At 34.7% G+C, this 26,061-nt stretch overlaps 1 protein-coding gene across 2 annotated transcripts in view; it reads right to left on the bottom strand.

Annotated features, from left to right (window-relative positions):
* LOC145286182 (uncharacterized) overlaps positions 1-26,061 on the bottom strand; it is an 82,879-nt gene that overhangs the window by 13,377 nt on the left and 43,441 nt on the right. For both annotated transcript variants that reach the window (XM_080134972.1, XM_080134971.1), the window contains exons 8-14: positions 23,059-23,268; positions 18,795-18,839; positions 13,516-13,595; positions 6,650-6,756; positions 4,301-4,410; positions 1,564-1,782; positions 1,315-1,406 (exon numbers count right to left, since the gene is read on the bottom strand). In XM_080134972.1, the coding sequence (XP_079991098.1) occupies positions 1,315-1,406; positions 1,564-1,782; positions 4,301-4,410; positions 6,650-6,756; positions 13,516-13,595; positions 18,795-18,839; positions 23,059-23,268 (863 nt within the window). The remainder of the gene's footprint in view (positions 1-1,314; positions 1,407-1,563; positions 1,783-4,300; positions 4,411-6,649; positions 6,757-13,515; positions 13,596-18,794; positions 18,840-23,058; positions 23,269-26,061) is intronic.

The raw sequence follows: 26,061 nt of genomic DNA, 5'->3' as shown, positions 1-26,061 counted from the left end.
CCCCCCATAAGTACTTTATATCTTTCTAGAAAGAATTCTTAATAGAATGATATGGAGAAAACGAATGCCAACAAAATTAATCATCATCATGAATGATGTTCTATAAACAAACAAACAAAAAACAAACAGCAGTGCCTCCCTAAAGTTGAACCTTTCCTCATCTAGGTAAGGATAGTGGCGACATCATAGGGGCAAAGTTATACTGTCTGGTGTTCCGGTTCCAGGCAGGGTTACCAATGACAGACAGGTTTGGCAAAAAGTGATATTAGGGCTGCAACCCAGCTAACAGAGCTCTGGTGAGAATCCAGAAAGAGTCATCATTAGCCCGAGCTTCTGTTAGCTTCTACAATATTTTTTGTGTCTTCTGGATGAAATTTTCTCCGACTTCACCTGCAATTGTTGAGCCTTGCTGTTTTCAGTATTGTCAATAAAAACCTTAAATCTTGCCATCTGTTGAGGTCTCTAGATGTCAGAAAACCTTCTACTCTAATAGTTTTTTTCTACTGGACTGTTCGACTTTAGAATTCCCTCCCTGTTTTCTGCTTTCTTGATCGTACTAACCTGTAGAAATTTAAATGTAATGTGAACACACATCTTACTGCTCAACTCTCCACAGACACGATCACAAATAGTAGCTCCTTATATTCTAAGGGGTAGTATACCTTGTTTAGGGTGAAAAAGAGTAAATAAAAAATTTTTTACATATAGCTGTGATCAACAAGGAAGATTTCATGCATACCAGACAAGAAAGGCATGATCTTTCTGGGCTCTATGCTGAAGTTACCCACCCCCACCAGTAAGTTTAAAATAATGTAGTCCTTACATATCAACACTCAGGACCTACATGTTGTATGTAGACAGCCGCAAGGAAACAAAGACAAGCAAAGAATTCGACTCACCTTTTTCTTTTTTCAATTAAAATAACAGACATTTATTTACATGTACTTCCACAATAATGCATTATCTCTTGTTCAAAAGTCTTCTCACACTTCAATATGCTTAACAAGATTTTGCTGTCTCGAACATGTGGTACTCTGTCTTTGTTTGACCATGTTTAGGACATGTCTTTCCCGGATTGCTCTTGGGTCACGTGTGTAACATGTCTATTACTTCTCTCTTGTGTCTCGAACAAGTCTCAAACATCTCGAATAGCTGCTTTTCTGAACACGCGTCCTTTTTATCTCTACTGTCATATAGTGCAGCTGGCTTGAACATTTGCATATGGTGGCTGCTGCTAAGCCAGCATCGGTAGCTCTATTACACGAATACAGTCCGCACTTCGGATCCAAGGTACAAGCAATCTATTTCACTCACCTTTGTTTGATTAAAATCATCAGCATGAGTAATGTTTTCCACCGCGCATTCGGATAGTTGAGGAAAATCTGTTTCCATAATAGTCGAGTTGTCTGTAAAATTAAAGAAAAAAAAAAAAAAAAGAGAGATTTTTAATAAGTGGGAAATATATAGTGTAATGAGAAATAAACAAAAAACCATATAAAACAAATTGCAACAATTTATTTTGGAGGAGTATGATTCATAACGACCATATCCAGAGGAACTTACCTGCGATTGGAAAATTAGTTTCTGTTTGTAGTCTAGAAATGTTGAGGCAAAAGAAAGGCAGAAAATCTTCAAGCTCCTTGGAAATTTTGCTGCTCATGTTTTGCACCCGACTATAGATTCTAAATACAAGATGGCCGTCCTCACACATCCCTTCACTTTCACTGTGACATTCATATAACAAGAAGGACATCTCATCGATGTACGCCATTCGAATTAGATCTGGAAAGTAAAACCAAATTTATGTTAAAACACAATAGAATGAAAAAAAAAAAAAAAATTTGCTAAAAGCGGTTCTAGTGGCCTTCTTCAAGTCAAGAATAGTCAGGGAGATTAATAGACATTATCTTTCAGATAATTTCCACAGATTAAAATCTGGGAGGTTAAGATCCAGTGAGTATGTTGAGTATGTAGCCTATTCATGATATCACTCTCTCTCTCTCTCTCTCTCTCTCTCTCTCTCTCTCTCTCTCTCACTCACTCACACACACACACACACACACACACACACACACACACATATATACTAGCAAATGTACCCGACATTCACTGGGTTCAAAAACAGCCTACAGAAAATGGACTCTGATTTATGAAAGTATGATAGGTTATGAAAAGGAAAAGAGATAGCTTCGAATTTGGGGGTATCAAAGCCAAAGCAAAATATGATTAAATTAAAAATAAAATAGATAAACCCCATAATTTATTATACCATACCTGTTCACACTGAAACACTTATCACAATATTCTGTGGATCTATATTAAAAAACCTTGTAAAACTTTGTGACATATTTCCATTCTATGGAGGTCAGGCGCGAACGAACACCCCATAATTTTATTATACCATACTTCTTCAAACTGAAACATAATTATCAAAGTATACTTACGCAGATAGATATGAAAAGTCTTTATTAAAGTTTGTGCCTATTTCCATTCTATGGAGGCCAGGCGCGAACGCAGACCCCACAATTTTATTATACCATCCCTATTTAAGGTAAAACATACTTATCAAAGTATTACTATGTACATCTATATCAAAAACACTTGTAAACGTTTTTTTTTTATTTTAAATTTTTTATTTCCATACTTTGTGGACCAGGTGCGTACGCAGACCCCACAATTTTAATGAATCATCACTATGCCAGATCAAACATACCCATTCCTGTGTCTCGATACATCTTCTATCATTATATGGGATCAGTTTTCTATAATAGTCAACCATATAGGAGCCTATTCGTGACCATACACACACACACAGACGTTCAGCTTTATATTATAGATATATATATATATATATATATATATATATATATATATATATATATATATATATATATAGGAAACAATAGGAGTGGAAAATGAATTTACAGATACTATATATTGGAAAATATAGAATGAACCATTTATTTAATAAGGATATACATACATTTAGTTGGGGATGTTCAAAAACTTGCTTCTGAATTAGATATAACGTATACAATGATTTCCAACGACTTGAGAGAGATTGGAAAGACAAAGAATCTTGATAAATGGCTGCTTCACGAATTGAACGACAACCAAAAGAAATGCTGTTATGAAGTGTCATCTTCCCTTCTTTTATGCAACAAGAACGACCCGTTTCTCGATCAGGTTGTGACTTGAAATGAAAACTGGCTTCTTTACAACAGCCGACGATTCTCAGCTCAGTGGTTAGACACTGATGAAGCACACTTCCCGAAGCCAGACTTGCACCAAAAGAAGATGATGCTGAGTGTTTGGTAGTCTGTAACTGGTGTCATCAATTACAGTTTTTTGATGCAGGTGAAATTATTATGGTGGCGAAGTACTGTCAACAAATGGTTGTAATGCATCAGAAATTTTGACAACAACACTCAACAACAGAAAAGGCCCAATCCTCTTCCACGGAAATGCCTGACCGCACGTTGCTAAACCAACCCTGCAGAAGTTGAACAAATTGGGCTATGAAACTCTGCCTCATCTGCCATACTCTCCAGACCTCTTATCCACCGACTATCACTTTTTCAAGCATCTCAACAACTTTCTGCATAAGAAATGCTTCAAAAACCTAAACAATATCAAAAACGCCTTCAGCAACTTAATCGCCACCAGAATTCAAGATTTTTATGTTACTGGCATAAATATAATTGTTTTAACATTGGCAAAAGTGTGTTTTTTCTGATTATGTTAACTAGTGTGACTTTCGAATGTTTTATTAAGTACATGTCAGGACAGCCTGGCAAAGAATAGAGATGGACCCAGTGCACCCTGCGAGTTAGACAATAGCGTTCAGAAGTCAGCTCTCTAGACAAAACACGCTAGAAGCAGATGTTGAACTGTTAGATGGAAATTGCGTCACATGTTTGAAACAAAGTGTAGCGATCTAAGTGAATATTTCGTTGTCCATTCGTCACCCATTTTTTAAGCTAAGTAAGAAAATTAAGCAAGAAAAAATAAATTGTAGCATTTTTTTCATAAGGAGTTAATCTTGGTCTTTCCCCTTGTGAACATACTTCTCTCTCGAATAAAACCTTTAAAACCGTGTTTCCATACATGAGTTATTTGCTTGAGTTTAACAGCCACTAGACTATACAACAATAAATAGAAATTTTTTCAAATTTTTTTTTGATCGCTCACTAGCAATGGAGACATGCAAGTATGTGTGTGTGAAAAGACTATATGCTTCCCATATGCGTCCCTTTGTTTAACGTCTTTATTATTAATTGAATTTGCCAATATTACTTACGAGTCGCTGTAGCTGTCGTGTTTGCAGAAATTACATGTTTTATGAACTCGGCTATTCCATCGCACAGCTGGACCCATCGCATGCGAGGACTCCACTGGCATGTGTCATTGCTGAAATAATAAACATTAAAATATTGACACTGATCCAGAACATGATCTAAGATTGCATTAGCATCTTCCAGCAGTTTATGGTTAGCAGCCGGAAAAGGCCGAGATAATTAGCTAATCAGCTGCCAACTGACAACAAGTTTCAATGGAATTGATTCATTGCAACAAAAAGAAAATTTTGTTTTAAAATCGAAGATGAACTTCAGCAAGCTGTGGGAAATTATTAAGTTTCCCGTCAGGAAAAGAAAATTCATAGACAGAAATAAGAGCAAAAACTGCAAAAGTTTCTGTAAGAAAGCAACAATTACAAATTTTTATGGAGATACACAAATACAGAATGTAGAATATGGCCATCCACCTAACCCTAAAATCACTTTTCTGATATTCTTGAAAAAAATATTGGTTTCAATCAGACGATCACAGTTATTTCTCTTGTAACACTTTAGTCGCTTGATTACTGTAGATTGTTCTTGTATAATGTTTATGCCGTTATTAGTGTTTCATTTCACTGGAATATCGTTGTGGTTGACGGTGGTTTTGTGGTTTGTTCCTAATGAAGACAGAGATAGCTTCGTTGTGGGGTTTGAATCCCACGACCAGCTGAAATTATAACTTCCTGCACTAATGATTCCAGAAGGATGAATACTAGCATCTGTCGGTATTAAAAATAATTATATATATATATATATATATATATATATATTACTTTGAATATAATAGAACCATAATACTTTATTTTCGTTTAACTTTAATTATAGCCATTATTTAAAGATAATTTTATAAAATCAACAGTAGGCTCTTTGATAAGACAGAGGCACGTTCGAAATGAATGTTTCTGTTTAGAGCACAATTGAACCATGAAACTTGACTTTTGCATTTTAAACTTTAAATCAAGCCATTATATATAAAATAATTATTTTATAAAATCTAGAGAAGGTTCTCTACAGTGCAATATAAACTAAAATGTATTGTAGACTAAGTCATTACGGAGAAGCATGTGAAGCTTCCTCCCAGTACACCGGGGGGATGGGGATCACTAACTAGAGCAGGCAATCAATCGATTTGATTGAAAAATGGGTGATTTCGATGACAATAAAAGTATGGAAGGATGGAATATATGCTGATCCTCATATATATATATATATATATATATATATATATATATATATATATTCTTGGATACTTTCCATGAAAAGAAAAAAACATTTGATTTTCGTTTATAGTTATTACCATGTTTTCGTTTTTTAAAAAAAGCAACTTATTTTTTTTTTTTAACATTTGTTACAAAAGAAATTAAAATATTTTTCTTGAAAAAAACTAAAACTAAAAGTATTTCTTTGATATAATTAAACTTATCAGCGTTTTGAATTTACTTTCAGGCAACTTTTTCAGCTGCTTACTATAAACTGCCGGAAGATATCGACGCTACCTTGGATCAGGTTTTGGTTAAGTACCAAAAAATTAAATAACTCAGGTAATTTTGTTTGATTCGTGTGATGCCCTCGACAAGACAAACACATATGTTGCAAAAAAGAATAAGTTTATGTGCCACAAGGCTGGAGGGTAAGGAGAATAAGCCAGTGCCACAAGTGCGCTCTGAGTCCTGAAAAATTGCCTGGACAGCCCTGTAAGCGTTCCCTCGGTTAGGGTGCCTCAGGCAGTTAGAAATTAACTAACATTTTTTCAAAGAAAGAAGGCATAACCTGGAAGGATGGGCTTTCTTGAGTTACATGAAACTAATACGACAGCTCACAGATAAAAGGGCATACCATGTCAACATAGGTTCATTGTTGTCTGTAGTATCGCCACCACAAATTTAACTAGAAAAAAAACTAGCATTTTATACAAAGAGACTCCTTTAGACATATAGTACATAATCTTAAAGTGATGTCATCGATTTTCCAAGAACTCAGTATAGATAGATAGATAGATAGATAGATAGATAGGTAAGTATGCAGACAGACAGACAGACACATAGATAGATAGGATAGATAGATAGATTGCCATACAGAATGACAAACAGATAGACAAACAGTCTGACATAGCTATATAGATAGACTAATAGTATAATAGCTAGCTAGCTAGCTAGCCAGATAGATAGATAGATAGATAGATAGATAGATAGATAGATAGACAAATAAAGATAGTTATTGCGAGTTTTAGGTTACAAACATGCAAACACGAAATCTCACATGATTTACATGTTTAAATGCTACAAATGGATGTGCAAATAATCACTTACATTGGTTCACAAGTAAAAATTTCCAATCTGTTCTGATTTGGGATGATGTACAACATTTCTCCTGGATCGGCGTTAATGGCTGCCACGTTGTACCAAATTCCCTCCATCTAAAAATAGAAACCATTTACCTAAATTCGTACATTGCCAGTTTCCTTTCAACGTTCTTATTATTATATGTTATGTTTTTAGTCGCGTGCAAGCGACTCTATAAGTCACTCCGTCGGTCCATCAGTCTGTCGGTCTGTCTGTAACACTTTTGTGCTTGGCCTTTTTGGTTAAGGTCTGTTGTTAATAGATGCTGTTCTTAGCTTTTTAAGCTTTTCTTGGCCTTTTGGCCAATCTTACTACATGCTGTACTTATGTTTGTAACTTTGAGGTATAAAGTGGGGGATCACTTTTCTGTATTAATTTAATGTAAAATGATCTCACTTTACAACCAGTCAGTCTCAAAACCATTCAAGTCATTCTCCAGATAATTCAAGTTGTTTTTGAAGAATTCCAGTTATTTTTTAAGCATTCAAATCATTCTTAAGGTCATTCAATTCATCCTTAAGTTCATTAAAGTCATTCTAAGTCATTTACTTTTTATTTATTTAAGTCATTTCAGCCCATTTTTCGGTCATTTTAGTTTATCTTTAAGAATTTCATGTCAATCCTACATTCACGCATTCATTCATTACACAAGACCACACGACTAATGGCTATCGGCCTTGTTCTATTAAAAGATACTTTCATATAAGATTGCATATGTCATGCTTCATATTTACACCGTGATGTGCATGCACGTTTGCACATTTAAAAACAAGAAAAGAAATCCACCATGAGATTGTATACTTCTAACATATAGATGGGCAAAAATCTTGCAATGCCATGGAAATGTTTATAACTTAAAAACTATTCATTTCATCAAGCTAAACTTTGGCATCAAATCCGTTCATAAAACTCGGTACTTATGCAGAGAATGACCTGTTTTTCTGTGGGTATTGCGCCGGTATATTCCAGCAGCTTACATAAACTGCCGGAATATTTCAAACATTTATCGCATAGTAATTTCAGTGAAGAAAAATGAAAATACTATAAATAAATAAAAAAAACACTCTACAGTAAGTTTCGGAATAAACATTTTTTTTTTTTTTTTTGTAAGAAATATTTTTTGCTTTGTTTTTTGTTGTTTTTTTGTATTTATTTCTTTTCTTATAAGAAATATTTTTATTGTATTATTTTTTCTTTTTTGTAAGAAATATTTTTTGATTTTGTTTTTAATTTGTTTGTTTTTTTTGTAATAAATATATTTTCTTTTGTGTTTTGGGTATTTTTTTCTTTTTTGTAAGAAATAATTTTTGTTTTGCTTTTCGGTATTTTGTAAGAAATATATTTTTGTTGTTTTTTTTTTTTTGTACTTTTGTTGTAAGAAATGTTTTAATGGATTTTTTGTTCTTTTATAAAAATGAAACATTGTTTTTATCAACTCCGTTTTTTGTTTTATTTTTCTGTTAAGATTAAAAGATAAACTATATTTTTTTTTTGAAGAGTTTCGGTTGACTGAATAGCAAAGAGAGATGAAAAAGGTTAGAGTAATTGGAAAGAAGCTGTTCAACTGGGTAAGTGTCCACGATATGTTTCATGATGGAGACGAATCTCTGCCTCCACATGAATAGCTGTTTCATAGCTCCCTGCTGATTCCATATTTTTCTTTTGCTGCATTGTTTGCTCCCTTCCACATCTCCACTTTGGTTTACTGTTAGGTCCTGGAACTCTTCTTACCATACTTAGTTGTAGTCTTTCCAGCAGTCAGATACAACCAATCGTGGTCCCCAGATACAACCGATCGTGGTCCCCAGCAGAATAGAATTGTTTATTATAGGAGGGAGGGTTTCAGCATTACAGTTTGGTACTATCACCAAAACCCTTCCTTCTCAGTGGGGTCATATCCTCCAAAGGCCCAACGTTATATTTTCTCCTGTTGAAGAGTGATTCGTCTATCTCTACAGTGTGCCCTAGGCCTCTGATCTTCTGGGGATTCCTAAGGAAGTATTCTTGGCAAACATCTTGTAGAAAATTTTCTAATCGGTCAAGGCATACTCTCACTGTAAATTTTGAACAGTTGTAATGTCGTGAGACCCCATGTATATACAGGGTGGAACGATAAAATTGTCACTCGAGAAAAAAACATGATTCCATTTCCGTTTGATAAAAACCAGTTTTTTTTTTTGTTGCAGACCATCTATTAGTTGGCCAGTTGTGTATAAATCCCAAGAGCGATAGGAGCCTTCTATAATGACTAAAAGTGGCACAATCGGAGATGCGCCACTGTATAACTCATGCTCTCTACCAATCCAAGTTATGACAACAGGACTCGGTTGTCATGAATAACAGAGTCATGCCTAGGCTGATAAAAATAAAGTTTCCAGCCACAGTTATGGTCTTTGGTGTGGTTTCAAGTGAGGGCCACATCCTACCACCTCACATCTTCGAAGTCAGCTTGAAAGTTAACATCAAAGTGTACCTGGATGTGCTGGAGAGTGTGGTGATGCCCTGGTGCAATTAAGTGGCCACTGGTAGACCCTGGGTGTGGTAGCAGGACTCGGCGTCAGCTCACAAATCCAAAGAGACCCAGACTTGGCTTCAGGAGGAATACTATGACTTTGTACCCTTCTCTCATTGCCCCCCCCTCCTTCTCCAATCTGAATCCAGTGGACTACTTCGTTTGGTCAACCGTCGAGAACATCACCAACATGACCTCCTATAACACCAAAGCTAGCCTGATCGTCGCCATCCGCTGAGTATTTGTTGACCTCCTGCCAGCGCTTGTGGAAAAAGCCTGTTTCCAGTTCTGAACCCGTATCAAGGTGATGATTGAGGCTGAAGGCGACAACATTGAATAGATATCAGCTGTACTACATAATCAGGTTACCCGAATTGTTTTTTTTTTCAATAAAAGTTTTAAAATAAAGCTGTAGTGTTGTTTTCTTTAGGGTGATACCTTTATCATTCCACCCTGTGGTCTTTACTGTTTTTCTAATTTTATGATACGTCTTTGAAAAAAAGTACCTAAAATTTGGAGTAATTTGGAGGAAGTTGAATTCCGTCCTAATTTCCACTGTGACCAAACTTTTCAAGATCATGGTCAAAGTCATATAAGATGTGGGACTTCATTGGTTACAGCTTTTCTGTGACTTTGATGTTGACCTTTGACCTAGATATCCAAAAATTATAGCAGTTCTAATTTAGACCATGAACCATATTTTAAACAAGTTTGGTAACGATTGGTCAGGTGATGTGCATGCAAGACTGTACACAAACAAGCAAACAATAAAAATAAATGGGTATGAAGATGATCTATTTAGCTGATTGAAATCCTTCATTAGCAGTCAATAAGAAATAGTCACCATTCTAAGACGGCATTCTTCACTGTATAAGATATAATCTGGTATACCACAAGGATCTATTTTTAGTTCCTTCTGTTTGTTGCATGTATTAATCACATAGATGCCAACTTTAACAATGCCGGAGTACTGAAATATGCTGACGATATCAAGCTGTATCTTGAGGTAAAAATAGAACTGATTCAACACACTATGAATCTCTCCTGCAGTCAAATCTGGACACAGTGTAGTAATGTGTTGTAGACTGGCAATGAAGAAGCTAGCAGTGGACCAGTGGACCACTATGCATTTTATGAGGGAAAATCCAGCATCCACAGACTCCCTCCACAATCCTTATATCAAAAAGTCTTGCTATGAACATGAGCTCGACATTACTGTCAAACAAAGCATAAAAGAAGAAGGTCAGAGGTTATATCGACCGAAACGTTATGAAAATAGCACACAAGATGAGAACAGTAGTTCAATGAATCCAAATAATACGAATAATCAATCCTCATCTCAAAAATTTCAGAAACATAATACTGTTGATCTTCTTGACAATTAAGAAAATTAAATTTTATGAGTAAATGAGGGTGATGTGTCTCACTCAGCCATTTTTAATAAATAAAAGGAAACAACTCATTACGAACTACCGAAATCAAAATCAACCTTTTAATGGCTACAATTTACTACTAGCTGCTACAAATCGTAAAAAACAATGATTTTCTATTAAAAAAAAATCCTATTTGATCAATTTATATGATTTTTGGAATATGACATTTTTGTTCCGTAACAGGTACATACATCATAAAGATTTTTCTGTATTTTTTTTTTTTCAACCCATTAGGTTGAATTCTGTATAACAACCTATTTTTTCTTCCACAAGTTGTTTTAAGTAGTGATTATTTGATGTGAGGGGTATATTTGTGTCGTTCAAACTGCTAAACCGTGTTGTATGTTACTGTGGTGTTGATTGACTGAATACTGGACTTCAGAGGGGAGGGTGTTTAGTTCTTTTATAGTGTGAAATGGATTTTTTTTTTATGCTTTTGGAAGAAATAGTTCTAGCCTCCGTATCTGTTCTGATGCTACATTTTAGTTAATTTGTCCATGAAGGGGAAACCCTTCTATACTAAGGCATATTTTAGTTTTGCCTACTTCCAGAGTACCCATTTTTGGGGAGCTAGTTTTCCCCTACATTAAAAACGACTTTGTGTCACATTTTAGTCTCGTAAGGAAGTAAATAAATATCAATGCTATTGGCTCATTTGGTATGATGGTAAAAATGTTCGCTAATGAGATGGGAGAATGGAGTTCAATCCTAGAGGGAGTCATTCCAAAGACTTAAAAAATGGTACTTGAGATACTTGATACCCTCTTGCAAAGCACTCAGCATTATAAGAGAAGGATCAAAGACAGGCAGAGTAATCCTAGAAATGGGGTGGCGCCCTCCTCTATGGCAGTTAATGAAAACGGAACCTTCAGGTCGCCCTCGAAAATAGTTAGCCACTTAGCTTAGCTTTATGGAGGAAATATTTTTAGCCCTTATCATTTGCTGAAAATGGAAGTTTCTGCCCATATTATAACCCCTAAAGACCCTTCAAAATACTCTGGAAAAACTTAAATTTGTAAATATTTATTAATTAATGTCTAATATTTTTTATTGAAATTCCATAATAAACAGGGACATCTGAAGAGCGTACACACAGACCCCTTCTAACCCCTGGTGCATAAAACTAAAATAAACTAAATATAGCCCATGTTACTAACCTCTAACGCCTAGCAATTGTGTTTCAAAATCCATAATGAACGGTTAATTAATATAGGAATCAATCCTGTGTATACAAATATATGAACGTACACATACTAGCTGTATATACACTGCATGTCAAATTATTAACGAGATAACATTTTTTTTACCAGTTTCAGAAACTTACCGGTAGTTTCGTATCAAAAGCTTCAGAAACGTTGGCAATGCTAAGCTGCGCATACTGTGAAATTTTCGTACTGTTCCACTCAATGTAAACAACTTGCCATCGTAATTGCTGAATCCACAATATTTTAGGTGTGTCAACTTATTTACAAGACAGTTTCTTTCATCAATAAAATATGCCGTAAAGGTGGTTTGAGTAATTCTGAAAAGAGTACTATTACAGAACAGCTAGCAAAAGGTAAAACTACCCTCGATATCGAAAATGATAGGAAGGTTCCATCAAACTGTGAAGAACTTTGTCAAGGACCCTACAACGGTACGTAAGAAAGCTGATAAAGGTAAATCTAGAGTTGTTTCATACCGTTCTCTACTCCAAATTAAACGTGAAGTTGTTAAAAACCTTGGACAGACAAGTCGAAAAGTCTTTGACCAAGTCAGATTGAAGAATGTCTCAAAAGTACTCGATGTCGCCTTCTGAAAGAAGTGGCAAAGTCTGTTAAGCCTGTAACAAAGCATCCATTAAAGCAACATCATATACAAAACCGATTGAAATGGGCAGAGGACAACATGAAAACGGATTTTTCCAAAGTTTCGTTCACGGATGAAGTGCGTGTTACTCTTGATGGCCCAGATGGCTGGAGCAAGGGATGAGTCCTAGATGGACGACATCGTCATCAGCGTTTAAGGTGCCAACAAGGTGGTGGTGGAATAATGATTTGGGCTGCGATTATCGGAGGTACTTTAGTTGGCCCATGGAGGGTCCCAGAAGGCGTAAAAATGACGTCAAATGCTTACATAGCTTCTCTGAAGGAGCACTTTGAACCATGGCTGAAGAAGCAAAGGTTGGCGTTCAGAAGAACCATTATTTTTATGCATGATAATGCTCCCTCGCATGCAGCAAACAAAAACAAAGAGTATTTGCAACAACTGGGGTTCTCTGGGCTACAGAAGATGGAGTGGCCTGCGAATTCACCAGATTTGAACCCAATTGAGAACCCTTGCAATATCATGAAGTGACGCCTCTATGCAAGCAACGCCAATTTAAGAGCAAAGATGAGCTGTGGGATGCTCTCCAAGAGGTATCGCAAGGAATAACTGTTGACGAAATAACAAATTTGACTTATTCTGTGGATCAACGTCTTTTACAAGTCATTCATAAAAAAGGATCGCATATCCCCTACTAATTATGTCAACGTAGAAATTGCTATGTAATTATTGTGTTCTAAGCATTTTTCCTAGTTCATTTACTGTTTGAAAATTATTTCAATAAACAAATTATAGGTATATTGTGTTTTTTCTCAACCTAGTTAATAACTTGACACACTGAAATCAACAGATATTCCCATCTTCTGCCATAGTTTCGCTAATACTGCTTTAAATCCTTTTATTTTCTGACTAGAGTAGCGGAATAGTATTGTAAGCACTTTCTCAAAGTTTCATAGATTTTTATTCACTCGTTCCTTAAATATTAAAAAAAATGTAAACTCGTTAATAATTTGATATGCAGTGTAGATGTATGTAATTCAAATAATTCATTGTGGATATTGGTAGAAATTATGCTCGCTTACCTGATGGATTTCCTGATTATAGTGTGACGTCACCAGATTTTCAAAAGTGCACTTGTTTTCTTTCAGCTTCTCGAATTCTTCTGTAAATTGAAACAAAAAGAAATCATGTAAGGGCAATAGGTGCAACTAGCGAAGTTTACACTTCAGCGTCCAATAATGAAAATGCTTAACCTCATCTCTGCACAAATATCTTGATACGTGCACTAGTAAAAATAAATTTGAAAAAAAAAACACTCTCATCCAATCAAATACGTTTTTTCTGAATTTATAAAATTTTCCGTTTTGATCCACCCTGAATTCATAAAACGACAGATTTTTCTTCAATAAATAGTTGAGCCAAAATCAACGATAGAATAAACCTCAGCCCCTTCTCCATCCCCGTCTCTCTGTCGGGCTTGGGGTAGCTTTTTCTACTCACGCATGCACACAACCATAAGTATACGTATGCTGACATATATATACAACTCAACCTTTTCACATTATTGTCTGATCATTAAAAACAAATGTATAAACTTATTCATTTAAATTTTCCTAACTTTTTTCACTGAACATTTTTTAAAGCAATGAAAACAAATTAACATTGATTCTTGTTAATTACTTTTAATCAAATATAAGTTGTGTAATTGAGCCAACAAGTTTAGATTACGCTTTTTCATACCCATGAATAATTCATGGGCCTTAGGTTATCAACTCAGACTTAGCTAATGAATCCCCTTTATTTTACAACAACTCTAAAAATGTTAACAAACATTATATGTTTTAATGTCTATGTAAACTTCAATTTTAAACATCTATAAAAAATATCTCCTTTATGAATTTATGCTTTTGAATTCATTATTTTGTGTTGATCATCCAATATTTCTCTCTCTCTCTCTCTCTCTCTCTCTCTCTCTCTCTCTCTGTCTCTCTCTCTCACACACACACACACACACACACACACACACTTAAGTATAAATCGAAAAACAATTTTCATTAAAAATGTCTTCCCAAAATCAGATCTCCCCCAAAAATCTTCTACCTAAATTAGGACCTCTAAAAAGAGATCTCCAAAAATAATTACTTCAATTGCTTTGTCTTTTTTACAGCATATCAGATCTTTGGTTGGAGTGGGGGATATTTAAATCTGAATTCAGTTGCAAACAATTTTGTATGAATGTTTTTTTATTCTAATGTCATTTTGAACCATACTCTAACTCTTTATTTTTATTTTTCTTATTTTACTGAGAGGTTTTTATTAACAACCTTTTAAACATTTTATTTCTCCGAATCTAATAGATACTAATCTTATATTTACACCCCATGCTTTATGTTTATCCCCTTTTTTCCATTTATAATGGGAGGGAACCTCTCTTCAATTTTTAAATTTTAACTTCTTAGTGGAGTAGTGAAACTTTATTGTAGATACTGATTACTGTAAGAACTAACTCAATTAATTTTTCCATACAAGAATGCAGGAATACCCGGTATAGGACTTAGGTGCAGAGCTACCTCTACCAGTGCTGAAGGACCTGCAAATCTCAGCAGGTTATCTATCTAGAAGGAAAACTCTGACATCAAACCTGTGCTGTTATGACACTGAAAAATGAAGGACGACGGGCTCCTCAGTTCTGGTCAGCAACCTTTCTAGAATTGGTTATTCAAACAAATTACCTGTTTGCAAACCTAAACTGCTTAAAGAGTAGGTAGGCTCTGCCTATCGACCAGCTTTCATACTTCTTTATTGCCTATTAGCCAGGAACAGAGGTGCAATCACAGAGTTAGCAGAGACACCAACTGCTTGGCTTTGTTTCCTGACTAGGGCAATAAACGCCTTCTCCCACTTTCCATCTTATTCTCTTCCTCTAAAACTTGGAATTTTGGGAGTGAGTGATGTACTACATATGTTAGTCCGATTGAACTGGGCTGCTCTTGTCTAATGGGTTTGAGGGTACTGGTTTGACAGTTTGTTTGGCTGCTGTATTCTGACTGACAGTATGGTAGTGCTATTATGGTTGTAGTGCCATGTCATATATGGAAAAGGACTCTGCACCCATCTCCAGTGGGCTTTCCCAAGGTCACAATTCTGTGGATGAAGAGTCAGCTGATGGGCTTCTTATGTATGTATAACAAAAAAATATGATCAAACCAGATGCACAATCAAGCAAAACCAACTTGCCTCCTCTCTTGAGGCTTGCATTCGCATTCGTGGACTTAGGATTAATTTAGATGATGTAGAATCATTTCTTCTAACAAACTTCCCAACTATCTTAGCACTAAATGAAACTAACTTACACTCCTCTTACCACTTTAAATGATTATCTCCCACTTTGTCATAACGACTCAGATAGGCACACGGATCGACTTAAAGTCTATATTTGTAATATTTCCCCTTGATTAAAAAATTAGACAAGCAGGCCTTCATTTGCTTTAGATTAAACTTGCAATTTATAATTTCTGTACCATTCTCTTTCAACCCAGGACTGTACTTTAATCAACCGTGTCTGACAGCAAAGATTCAGCAATCTTCCTAGATACTAACGTTCAAATATATGTATTTGATGATGTCGACCACAGTAATTGGCTTAGCTTCTCTAGTTACACAGAAGTAGCTGGTTGCATCGCACATAGCTTTTCTATATCCCATTCATTCACTCAGATTGCCAAGTTCCCGACTTGTCTTGCAGATTGCCAGGATCAGCCAGCCTCACTTCTACACCTGTTCCTGACCACAAGGATCGTGTAACAAATTCTCAAAGCCTACTAGGGAATGATTATTATGCTATGATATTAGGAGCTATCATCGTAAACTACTGACCCCAACTTAAAGAGCCATGACCCAAAACAACAAGGTATTTCAAGAAGGTTGACTAGGAAGCCACCAGAGATTCCTCATAGAGCAGTATCTTTTCTCTTCCTGTGGAACAATGTGCAAAAAAAGGCTATTAAATGATTCAAAGCAGTAATTGAAGCACATATATCCACACGGAAGTTCTGTAGGAAACCATACTCTCTTCAATGATTCATTTCTACTTGTACAGCTGCCATTGCTCAAAGGCACCAGGCACTCGGCAGACTTATCCGACACAAGTCCAGTATAAATAGACAAAGGTATATAGAAGCTGCAAATAATTGCAAGAGTGAAATAGTCACAGCCAAGAAAAAGCACACCGAAATTATCAGAAAACGTATTGAGTCACAGAAAATAGAAACTCGCAATTTCTGGAAAATTTATAACAATGTGGTAAATAATGGTCGATCAACAATGCCCTCCCTTTCCAGTAACCATGACATTGTTTGCATGGCAACCAAGAAGACTAACGTGCTTTGTGGTGGTTTGCTTCCAACTCCACCTTAGACCCATCAAACCACTACCTATCAAATTTTCCTTTGCAGACAGAGACCACACTCGCTGATTTGAAAATCACCTCTTCCCATGTCCGTGATATCATGAAAAACCTAGACACTTTGAAGGTATGTGGCCCTGATCCCATCTCTACTATACTATTTTTAAAAAATGCTCTGGTAAAGTTGCCCCAGTTCTCTCTAACTTCTTTAACAAATACCTTACGGAATCTTACTTTCCTGACTGCTGAAAAATTGTTTCTGTGGTACCAGTTTTCAAGAATTCTAGGGAAAGAACTGATCCACTCAATTATTGTCCCATTAGTCTCCTCCCTCTTTTGGCCAAAATCTTCGAGTCCTTAATCATTCAAGCACTAGTCCACCACCTCATAGATACTATACTTCTTCCTGACCAACAATATCGATTTAGACAAGCTTATTCTACTGCAGATATCTTAACTGTAATTTCTTTAATTTATACCATGAACTGAATTAGTAGTAGCCATAGATATATCTAAGACCTTTGACAGAGTCTGGTACAAAGATCTTCTCTTGAAAATTAAATGTTATGGTATTACTGGACGAATACTTAATATAATCAAATCTTTCTTAGACAAAAGAAAAATCCAGATTATCCTCGATGGTCATACCTCAAAACAAAACGATAAAAATGCAGATATGCCACAAGGGTCGATTATGGGACAGTTATTATTTCTTATATTCATAAATAACCTCCCTGATCAAATTGTCTCAGAGATATTATACTTGCTGATGACACCATGCTCTATAAAAAATATGAGGGGAAAACGAATGAACACATATCCAAAACATGGCTAAAACCTTCGAGGAAAATCTCCAATTCGGGATGGAATGGGGATGTAAATGAATGGTAACATTTAACGCTACCAAAACCAATCTTATTTTCTTCAACAATTACAAAAAAAAAACCTTTTCAGCCACTGATGTCCATGACTAATAATACACTACACAAAAACTATTCATTCAATTCCCCCCAGTTTAACATTCACAGGCAACGTGAATTGGAACAAATACATTGAGGACATTGCCAAGGTTGCTGCAAAGAAGGTTGGCTCTCTCTACTATGCTAGAAAGTTCTCACATGTAAGAATATCCTATATCTCTACAAGGCCACCATTCGCCCATGCATGGAGTATTGTTGTCACATCTTCTGAAGTTCGCCTCGTGTGGTTCTCTGCTGAACTTTTCGTACAATCTTTCTCACTGCTCGATCCGACATCTTGCGAGGAGCTCCGGTGTGCAGACAGTTCACGGTTGAGTCATGCATCTTCCATTTCCTAATAAGATTTCCTATGGTGCTTACAGGGATTTTGAATTGAGCAGATATATGCCGATAACCAATTCCATTCTTGTGCTCGTCAATAATCTTATCACGGACGACTTGAGAGAGTTCTTTATGCTTACTCATCCTTCACGCGTGATGGCTTACTGGTGACTAATGTGTTCCAATACTTCCCAACGACGTAGAGTATGGTCTACAACAATCGAGAAACTTCTAAAATGTATAATAGTGTCGGCAAATTAAAATGCAAATAACAATTTCCAGCATTATTTATAAAAAATAATAATAAAATATAATTTAAAACAATGCGTATAATACTTTTTTCCGGCTATTCTCGTTTTTATTATATAATTTTTGTTATACATTAAAATGTTCCAATTTCTAAAGTTATTTGTTATTGTTAAATTAATAACTATTTCTTGTTAAATTTTCGCGTCATTCGCTGCATAAAAAATGTGTTAAATAAAGAATAATGGGATGTGGTCAACACTTATTTTCCCCACTTTATATATATATATATATATATATATATATATATATATATATATATATATATATATATATATATATATATATGCACTGAAAAATGGGGATATCCATTATCTCTTGGTAGTTAAAATATTCAGCCACATCTCACCTGTGATTGAACTTATAGAATCCAACAAAACACTGGCACAGTCCACTGAAAAAGAAAAAGAAAAAGAAAAAAGTGACAATCACGTAGCCACAGAAAATGGCAAATGCTGATAAGATGATTATTTCACTAATGTCATTGTACAGGCTAATCTCTCCCCTACTCTAAAAATGTCAGCCATAAAATCTAATTGAATACATGCGAAAGTTGGCCTCATTGCAAGTCAATTCAACTTTACATAAACATATCATCTTTTTTATATGAATACTTCTTATATATATATATGTGTGTGTGTGTGTGTGTGTGTGTGTGTGTGTGTGTGTGTGTGTGTGTGTGTATGTGTGATACCATTCAAAAGATTAATTTGCATACTGATTTTTAAAAAAATTTTTTAAAAAGACGCTTTATAAATTAACTATTATTTGTTTGTTTTTTAATGATTGTTTCGATTTTGATATACAAAATAGAAATAGAAATTCATTTTCAACCAGTTGCGAACTATTTCTAAATCACAAGTGAAAAAAGTAGGTCCTCCTGCATCGTTTTGTACATATAAAATACGTTTGTCTTTTATTTAAATGAGTGACATGAAAGGGGGAGATAATTCAAACTTTTGGAGGGGGATGAAAGTGAGAGATAAATACAGAATCAAATAAAACTTCAGAAAATACATTAAAATGAAATAAATTAAACATCAAAAAATTAACAAATCTGTTTTAATGATTTTTTAAATAGGTAATTGAAATGCAGTAAAGTTTAACTGAACGCGAGAAAAAGGTTTTACGTTAGGTACAATTAAAAAGTTTTAATTACCCCCCCCCTTTATCTAACTCTTTTAAATTAATGACAAAAATATTTGATATACACACGATGATGCATAAGTCCCAAAATATGAATAGATTTATGTTGAAGATATCAAAATAACAAATAAATAATAAGAATAAATGAGAAAGTTTTTCTTTCGTGTTTACAACAAAATTACGAATAAAATGTTTATTAATTAATTCTAAGTAGCAAACATTATGAAGCGATTAGCCTGCAACTCATTGTTAATAATAAAATCCACAATCCTTTTTTCAATCAAAGTAATTCTCTAAATTTAACTCGCCCCAGGATGGATATGTAATAAGACTAAGACGTAATTTCGATATTCACATTATATATATATCGACTCACACATTTCTAAGCCTTTCTTTACACATACACAAGTACAATACCACGCTGCCAAATGCTCACATGCATATATTATTTATACACGCATATATACAGTATGGACATATACCCACATATTTCCAAGATTCTGACTATTTACTCAATTTTATCAAAGATTAAGCAGTCACAAATAGTGACCTATTTTCTCCTGTGAACCACTGCCCTTACACTGAGTTATTCAGCCATACACTGACCAATCAGCTTGTGGGGTACATTGATTCATCTTTGGGAACCACAGTCAGTCAGCAGACCAACCAACAGTGAAGCCATACACCTCTCTCTTTCTCTCGGTATGTCCACTCAACATTCCAGATTTTCAGGGAAAATAACTACTACCAATCTTGGACTACACAAAGAACGGCTTCTTGACCAACAGGCCTGTAACAACGTTCATGGAAACAAGTGGCCAAGGGTGACATGTGCGATGCTGAAAGCTCGAAAACCTGACCGACAGGACACAAAAAGGGGACATATGCTCAAATTCGACTGTGTCTTAATTTTCATATGTCGAATTCGAGTATATAAAAAGCCAGTATTTCTTGGATTGGGGAGAAGATTGTTTTGCTCACCCAGGGTCATTTTGTAGGTACTTTGCGTATTAGTGAGAAAAAGAAGAACAGCGGATTCTTTTTTTCATACGGTTAACTCGGTTAACCCGCGTGTCAGAGGGAGAAACGAACGACGGATATTTTTGTGCATGAAACGGTATTTGGCAGTTTAAAACTTTAATTTCAACACTTCAAGCTATTTCGACACCTTTCGGAAAGACTGTTGCCTGTGTCTTAGGACCAACTGACCCATGCTTGACCGCTGTTGGCACAGAACCCTTTTTCACTTTGGTTTTCAAAGGTCTCATTCAGATATTTGCTACTACCACAGTTATAAAGTGCTAAATACTGTTTCGTGCACACACACACAAAAAAAAGGTCGTTCTTTTCTCCCTCTGACATGCAAGTTAACTGTATAAAAAAAAAATCCGTCATTCTTTTTTCTACTGACACAAAATGACCTCGGGTGAGCAAAAAAACCTTCTCCCCAATCAAAAAAATATCGGCTTTTTATATGCTCAAATTCGACATATGCAAATTAAGACGCAGTCCAATTTGAGCATCTGTCGCCATTTCGTGTCCTATCAGTCGGGTTTTGAGGTTTGAGCATCGCACACGCCACCCTTGGTTGCTTGTTTCGGTGATTGTTGTCACAAGACCCAAAGAAATTTTTATTTCTTCTATCTTAACCCGAACACTGTCCAACTTTCAACTTTCAACTTATAAATAAATCCTTTTGTTGTTTTGTTTTTAAAAACAAGTTTTTGTTATCTGTTCTGTGCTAACAAGTAATATCCTGAAAACATGTGTTTTCACTGTGAACGTTTATTGGTTGAAAATAACTTTTATATGCCTATAAAATGGTACTATAAAAATGTTTTATTATAAAATTTCATTTTTCTCAATTCTTCATTAAAAAATAATTCTGTTTATGTTTTAGTTAGCACTTGTTAACTGGTAACCCTTCTGTTTGCTTAATGCTTCATTTATTTCCATTTCTTTAAGCATGTTCGTATATATAGCTTCATTTTCTACCTTCGCTATAACATAACATTCATACCATATTTATATCAAATATTGGTGTGGGTCTTGAAAATGGCCAAAGATGCTCACATCATCTGAAATGGCCGTATGAAGACCAGGGATCATGCCACAGATATAAATATATACAGCATTAATTTTTAATTTCAGTTTCTTCTATTTGGGAGTGGGGGCAATATCAAGGGCACACTACAAAATAAAGAAGACACTCTATCAAATCTCCAATACTAATGATTACTACGATACCATCCCATTGATTACTGTACATGCAATAACCCTTATCCCCAAGTGGCTTCCGGGTCTTGATAAGTGGTGACCTCCATGTAAAAAAAAGAAAAAAAAAGAAAGAAAATCTATCCATGTTATTTATTAGGTTGGTACAAAAATAATGTCGTTTTTGAAAAAAAAAAAAATTTTTGCACCAACCTAATACCGTGTTATTCTATAAGTCATAAGTTCATTAGTTTAGGATTTTACCCCGGATATACATGTTATTGAAACTCACGTGCCTGATCACCGGTTCAGTGAAAATTTTATTGCATAATATAACTCCAAATTTCGCTATTAAATCTTTTTTATCTCGCTAATTTTAAAAATGTATTGGGGGTCGGGGAGAAGGGCACATCTTTTAAATGATAAAGTTTATAAAAAAATAATGTACCCATATTACTCACGATGTTGCCTAAAATATACATTTCATAATTAATAAGGATCGGTTCTGATTGGTTGATAGCAGAACGTGAATTTATTTGATTCGTCAGTTCCTAGCAGGAGCGTTTATAAATAGAATCTCTTAACTGCGAGGAACCGTACCCCCATTATGAGCAAAAAATATTGCAACACGAATCTACACAGAATTTCAAACAAAACCCCTTATTTAATCCACAAGAGTATTATGCTCTTATTTCGTCAGCCATAATATAAAGTTTTAATTAATTCACAATTGTATCTTGAGTTTTAAGTAATTCACAATTGTATTTTGAGTTTTAAGTAATTCACAATTGTATTTTGAGTGTCGCCCGCATTGAGGACTGAACCTTCAACATTCAGAAAAGTGTAACTTACAACTCAATTTTATTAAGTACTTCATTCACTACATCATCGGTTTGTAAGTTCAATACGGGCGTTACAAAGAATATTAGAAATGGGATTGAGTTCAAGACTTTGGTTTCATCTTAACTCAGGTCTCTTCTTTGGTCTTGAGTCTCGCCTCTCATCAAAGCCATGATGAGAAACGAGCAGAGGGCCTGACATCTTGTCAGGTTAGCATCTCCTCTAGAACTCTTCATATTAAGCATAAAATAGCTAAGTGGAAACGGGGAAAGCATGTTCTAATCGTTTGATGTATTTCTCAGTGAGTTTAGATATGCCTGTTTTAAGCAACCGAACCACATACCAATCAGGTGATTACATGTTAGTAGAAAAGAAAAGAAATCTGCTACCAATTCATATCTGATATTGCTTACCTGTATACACGAGATCTGTCATGAACTGGGGAGAAATACAAACTTTTTGGAGCAACATGTAGAGTTTCTTTCGAAAAGCTGGATCAATAGTATTGAGTCTTCCATCAAGACGGATTTCTTCAGCTTGACGTGGACATGTCCCATTATATTCAGCGTAGCAAAAATAAGCAAGACTGTAGTTTGCATCGCTGTAAAGTACCTGCCAATGGTCTTCAAATAAAAACGAATTCAAAATATTTTACAAACTTTCAGTGTCACACACAATGGAAAAGTTACATGCAATCAAAAACGCATACATAATCAAAATAATACATATAATCAAAAAGGCACGGATCATCAAATTCGTTTTCACAATCAAAATGACTTATAATAGAAAAGGCACAAATAATAAAAATGGCTCACAAATAAAAATGATGCTCAAAATCAAAATGGTTCATAAAATCAAAATTAAAGACAATGAATTAAAATAACACCAACAGTTAGAATGCAACCAACAATGAAATACATAAACGTAATGAGAATGGCACATTAAATGAAAAAGGCACACAAAATCAAAATAGCACGCATAAACAAAAAGGTACGCATAATCCAAATGGTTTATTAAACCAAAATAAACTGAATCAAAATGGCTAACAAAATCAGACTGACACACAATGAAAAAAGCACACAAAATCATAATAGCACATGCAAAGAAAAGGCCCATAATTGAAACGTCTCACAAAATCAGAATGGCACACACGAACAAAATTGTGCACGAAATTAAATGACACAAAAGATGAAAAAAGCACACAAAATTAGAATAGTATATGCAAATAAAAGGTACACAATTGAAACATCTCATAAAATTAGAACAGCACACGTGATTAAAAGTGTGCACAAAGTCAGAATGACGCACAAAACAAAAAAGATGCACAAAATTTCAATGTCACACGTAAAGAAAAAGGCACACATAATCAAAATGGCAGAAAATCAAAATACAAAATGATACATAATAAAATTATACACAATACAAAAGAAAAAGCACAAATGATCAAATTGGTTTTCACAATCAACCTTGCATGAATGTAAACATCACACACAATAAAAATGACTCACAGCATCAAAATTAGACACTAAAGGAAAAAAGGCACCACAAAAGCAAATTGACATACGCGCACACACACGCGCACACACACACACACACACACACACACACACACACACACACACACACACACAAAGAAAAGAAAACGGTGGCACACATAAGCCAAAGGGCTCATAGAATCAAAATACATGCACAATCAAAATGCCATACAAAATCAGAATTGCAAATGTCATGAAAAGGTATATATAATTCAAACCGCTCACGAAATCAAAATGGCACCCACAATTAAAATGATATTCTTTATATAGGTTAGTTATAATTGCCCAGTTTGTAAAGAAATTTACGTTTGGATCTTATTAGATAATTAATCTACAAATATTTTTTTTTTCATTAATTATAAATGGAAAATAATTTATTATCTATATATTAATACGATAGTGTGTGTGTGTTATTTTCGGTGTCATGCTTACTTATGGGTCGTTTAATTGTTATGTACTTCCATTTCTTGTAATAAATAATTTTACCAAGAATTCTTCATAAGTTTTGGTTTTGATTATAGCTGATGGCATTCAAGTCGTTTAATTTTTTTTATAAATAATTTTACTAGAAATTCTTCGTAATTTTGGTTTTGGTTTTGATTACAGCTAATGGCACTTAAGTCATTTATTTTTTTATAAATAATTTTACCAAGAATTCCTCATAAGTTTGGGATTCAGTTTCTATTGAAGCTAATGAACCCAAGTCAAATAGATATATTTTTTATTTTTGAAATCGCAATTTTATAATATGTAAAAATCGATAGAACATGATAACTCTATAATAATAAATACGAAACCTGCAAGAATAAAAATTATCATATTTAAATGTATTTTACGACCTGGCTATGCCGGGCGTCCCTGCTAGTTTTAACAAAATATTTACAATAATATACGAGCGTCTCTATTTACGCTGAATATCCACAGAATGCCAACATCAATAATAATCAACATATGAATCAGTTCCCTGTGGAATTTCTACAGGTTCCACTAGTATTAAACAATTATATTAAAAAGATTAGAGTAATCTTTATCTATATTATATTTCTCTTAGTCTGTCTTTTTGTCTGTAACACTTTTTCTCAAAAACTACTGGGCCAATCTGACTGAAATATTGTATAGACATTTGTTATGATAAGGTGCAGCGAACTAAATATTATGGTATCCGTTTAATGCACAGTTAGGTTTAGATCTGATGACTTCAGAGGAAAATTGTATCTGGACAGTATAGAGAAATGTGTATAGGATAAGAAACTATGATATTGTCTAAAGAATGGATGAGAATTCTTTGATTCGTAGATGCAGGACTGTTGAAATAACAGGATCAGTTCACAGGAGAGGAAGGACAAATGAAACCATGGAGGGAGCGATGAGTAAACTTGAAAGAAAGAAGGATAAATAAAGACATGATTATATATATATATATATATATATATATATATATATATATATATATATATATATATATATATATTAATGGAAATCGCTTGAGACAAGGCATGACCCACTTGAGGTAAGTAGCTAACAAGAACTAAATCTGATTATTGCAAAGACAGGAGATGCCTATTGATCTTAGTCTTGAAAAAAAACAAGGCTGTAGGTAGAAGGAAAACAGTGAGCAGGAAATAAGTTCCACAACCTTGAAGTCCTTGAAAAGCAGCTGCTGGAATAGAAAGCTGTATTACAATGGGGTATTAAAACAACGAATTAATGGAGACCACTAGACCAACGAGTGAAACGAGTTGGAACAAAGGAAGCAGGGAATAAATCAGAGAATTCTGAGGAACACATGCCATAATAGTATTTGTAGAAAAGACTGAGACTAGCAACATCACGTCTGTGAGACAGAGATTGCAGTGAAGAACGGTTTCTCCCCCCCCCAAT

Source organism: Euprymna scolopes, chromosome 10 (genome assembly GCF_053919585.1).
Source record: "Euprymna scolopes isolate OS-2025 chromosome 10, ASM5391958v1, whole genome shotgun sequence".
Lineage (NCBI taxonomy): Eukaryota > Metazoa > Mollusca > Cephalopoda > Sepiida > Sepiolidae > Euprymna > Euprymna scolopes.
Note: the sequence above shows the minus strand (reverse complement) of the source record. Positions and strands in the feature narration are given on the sequence as shown.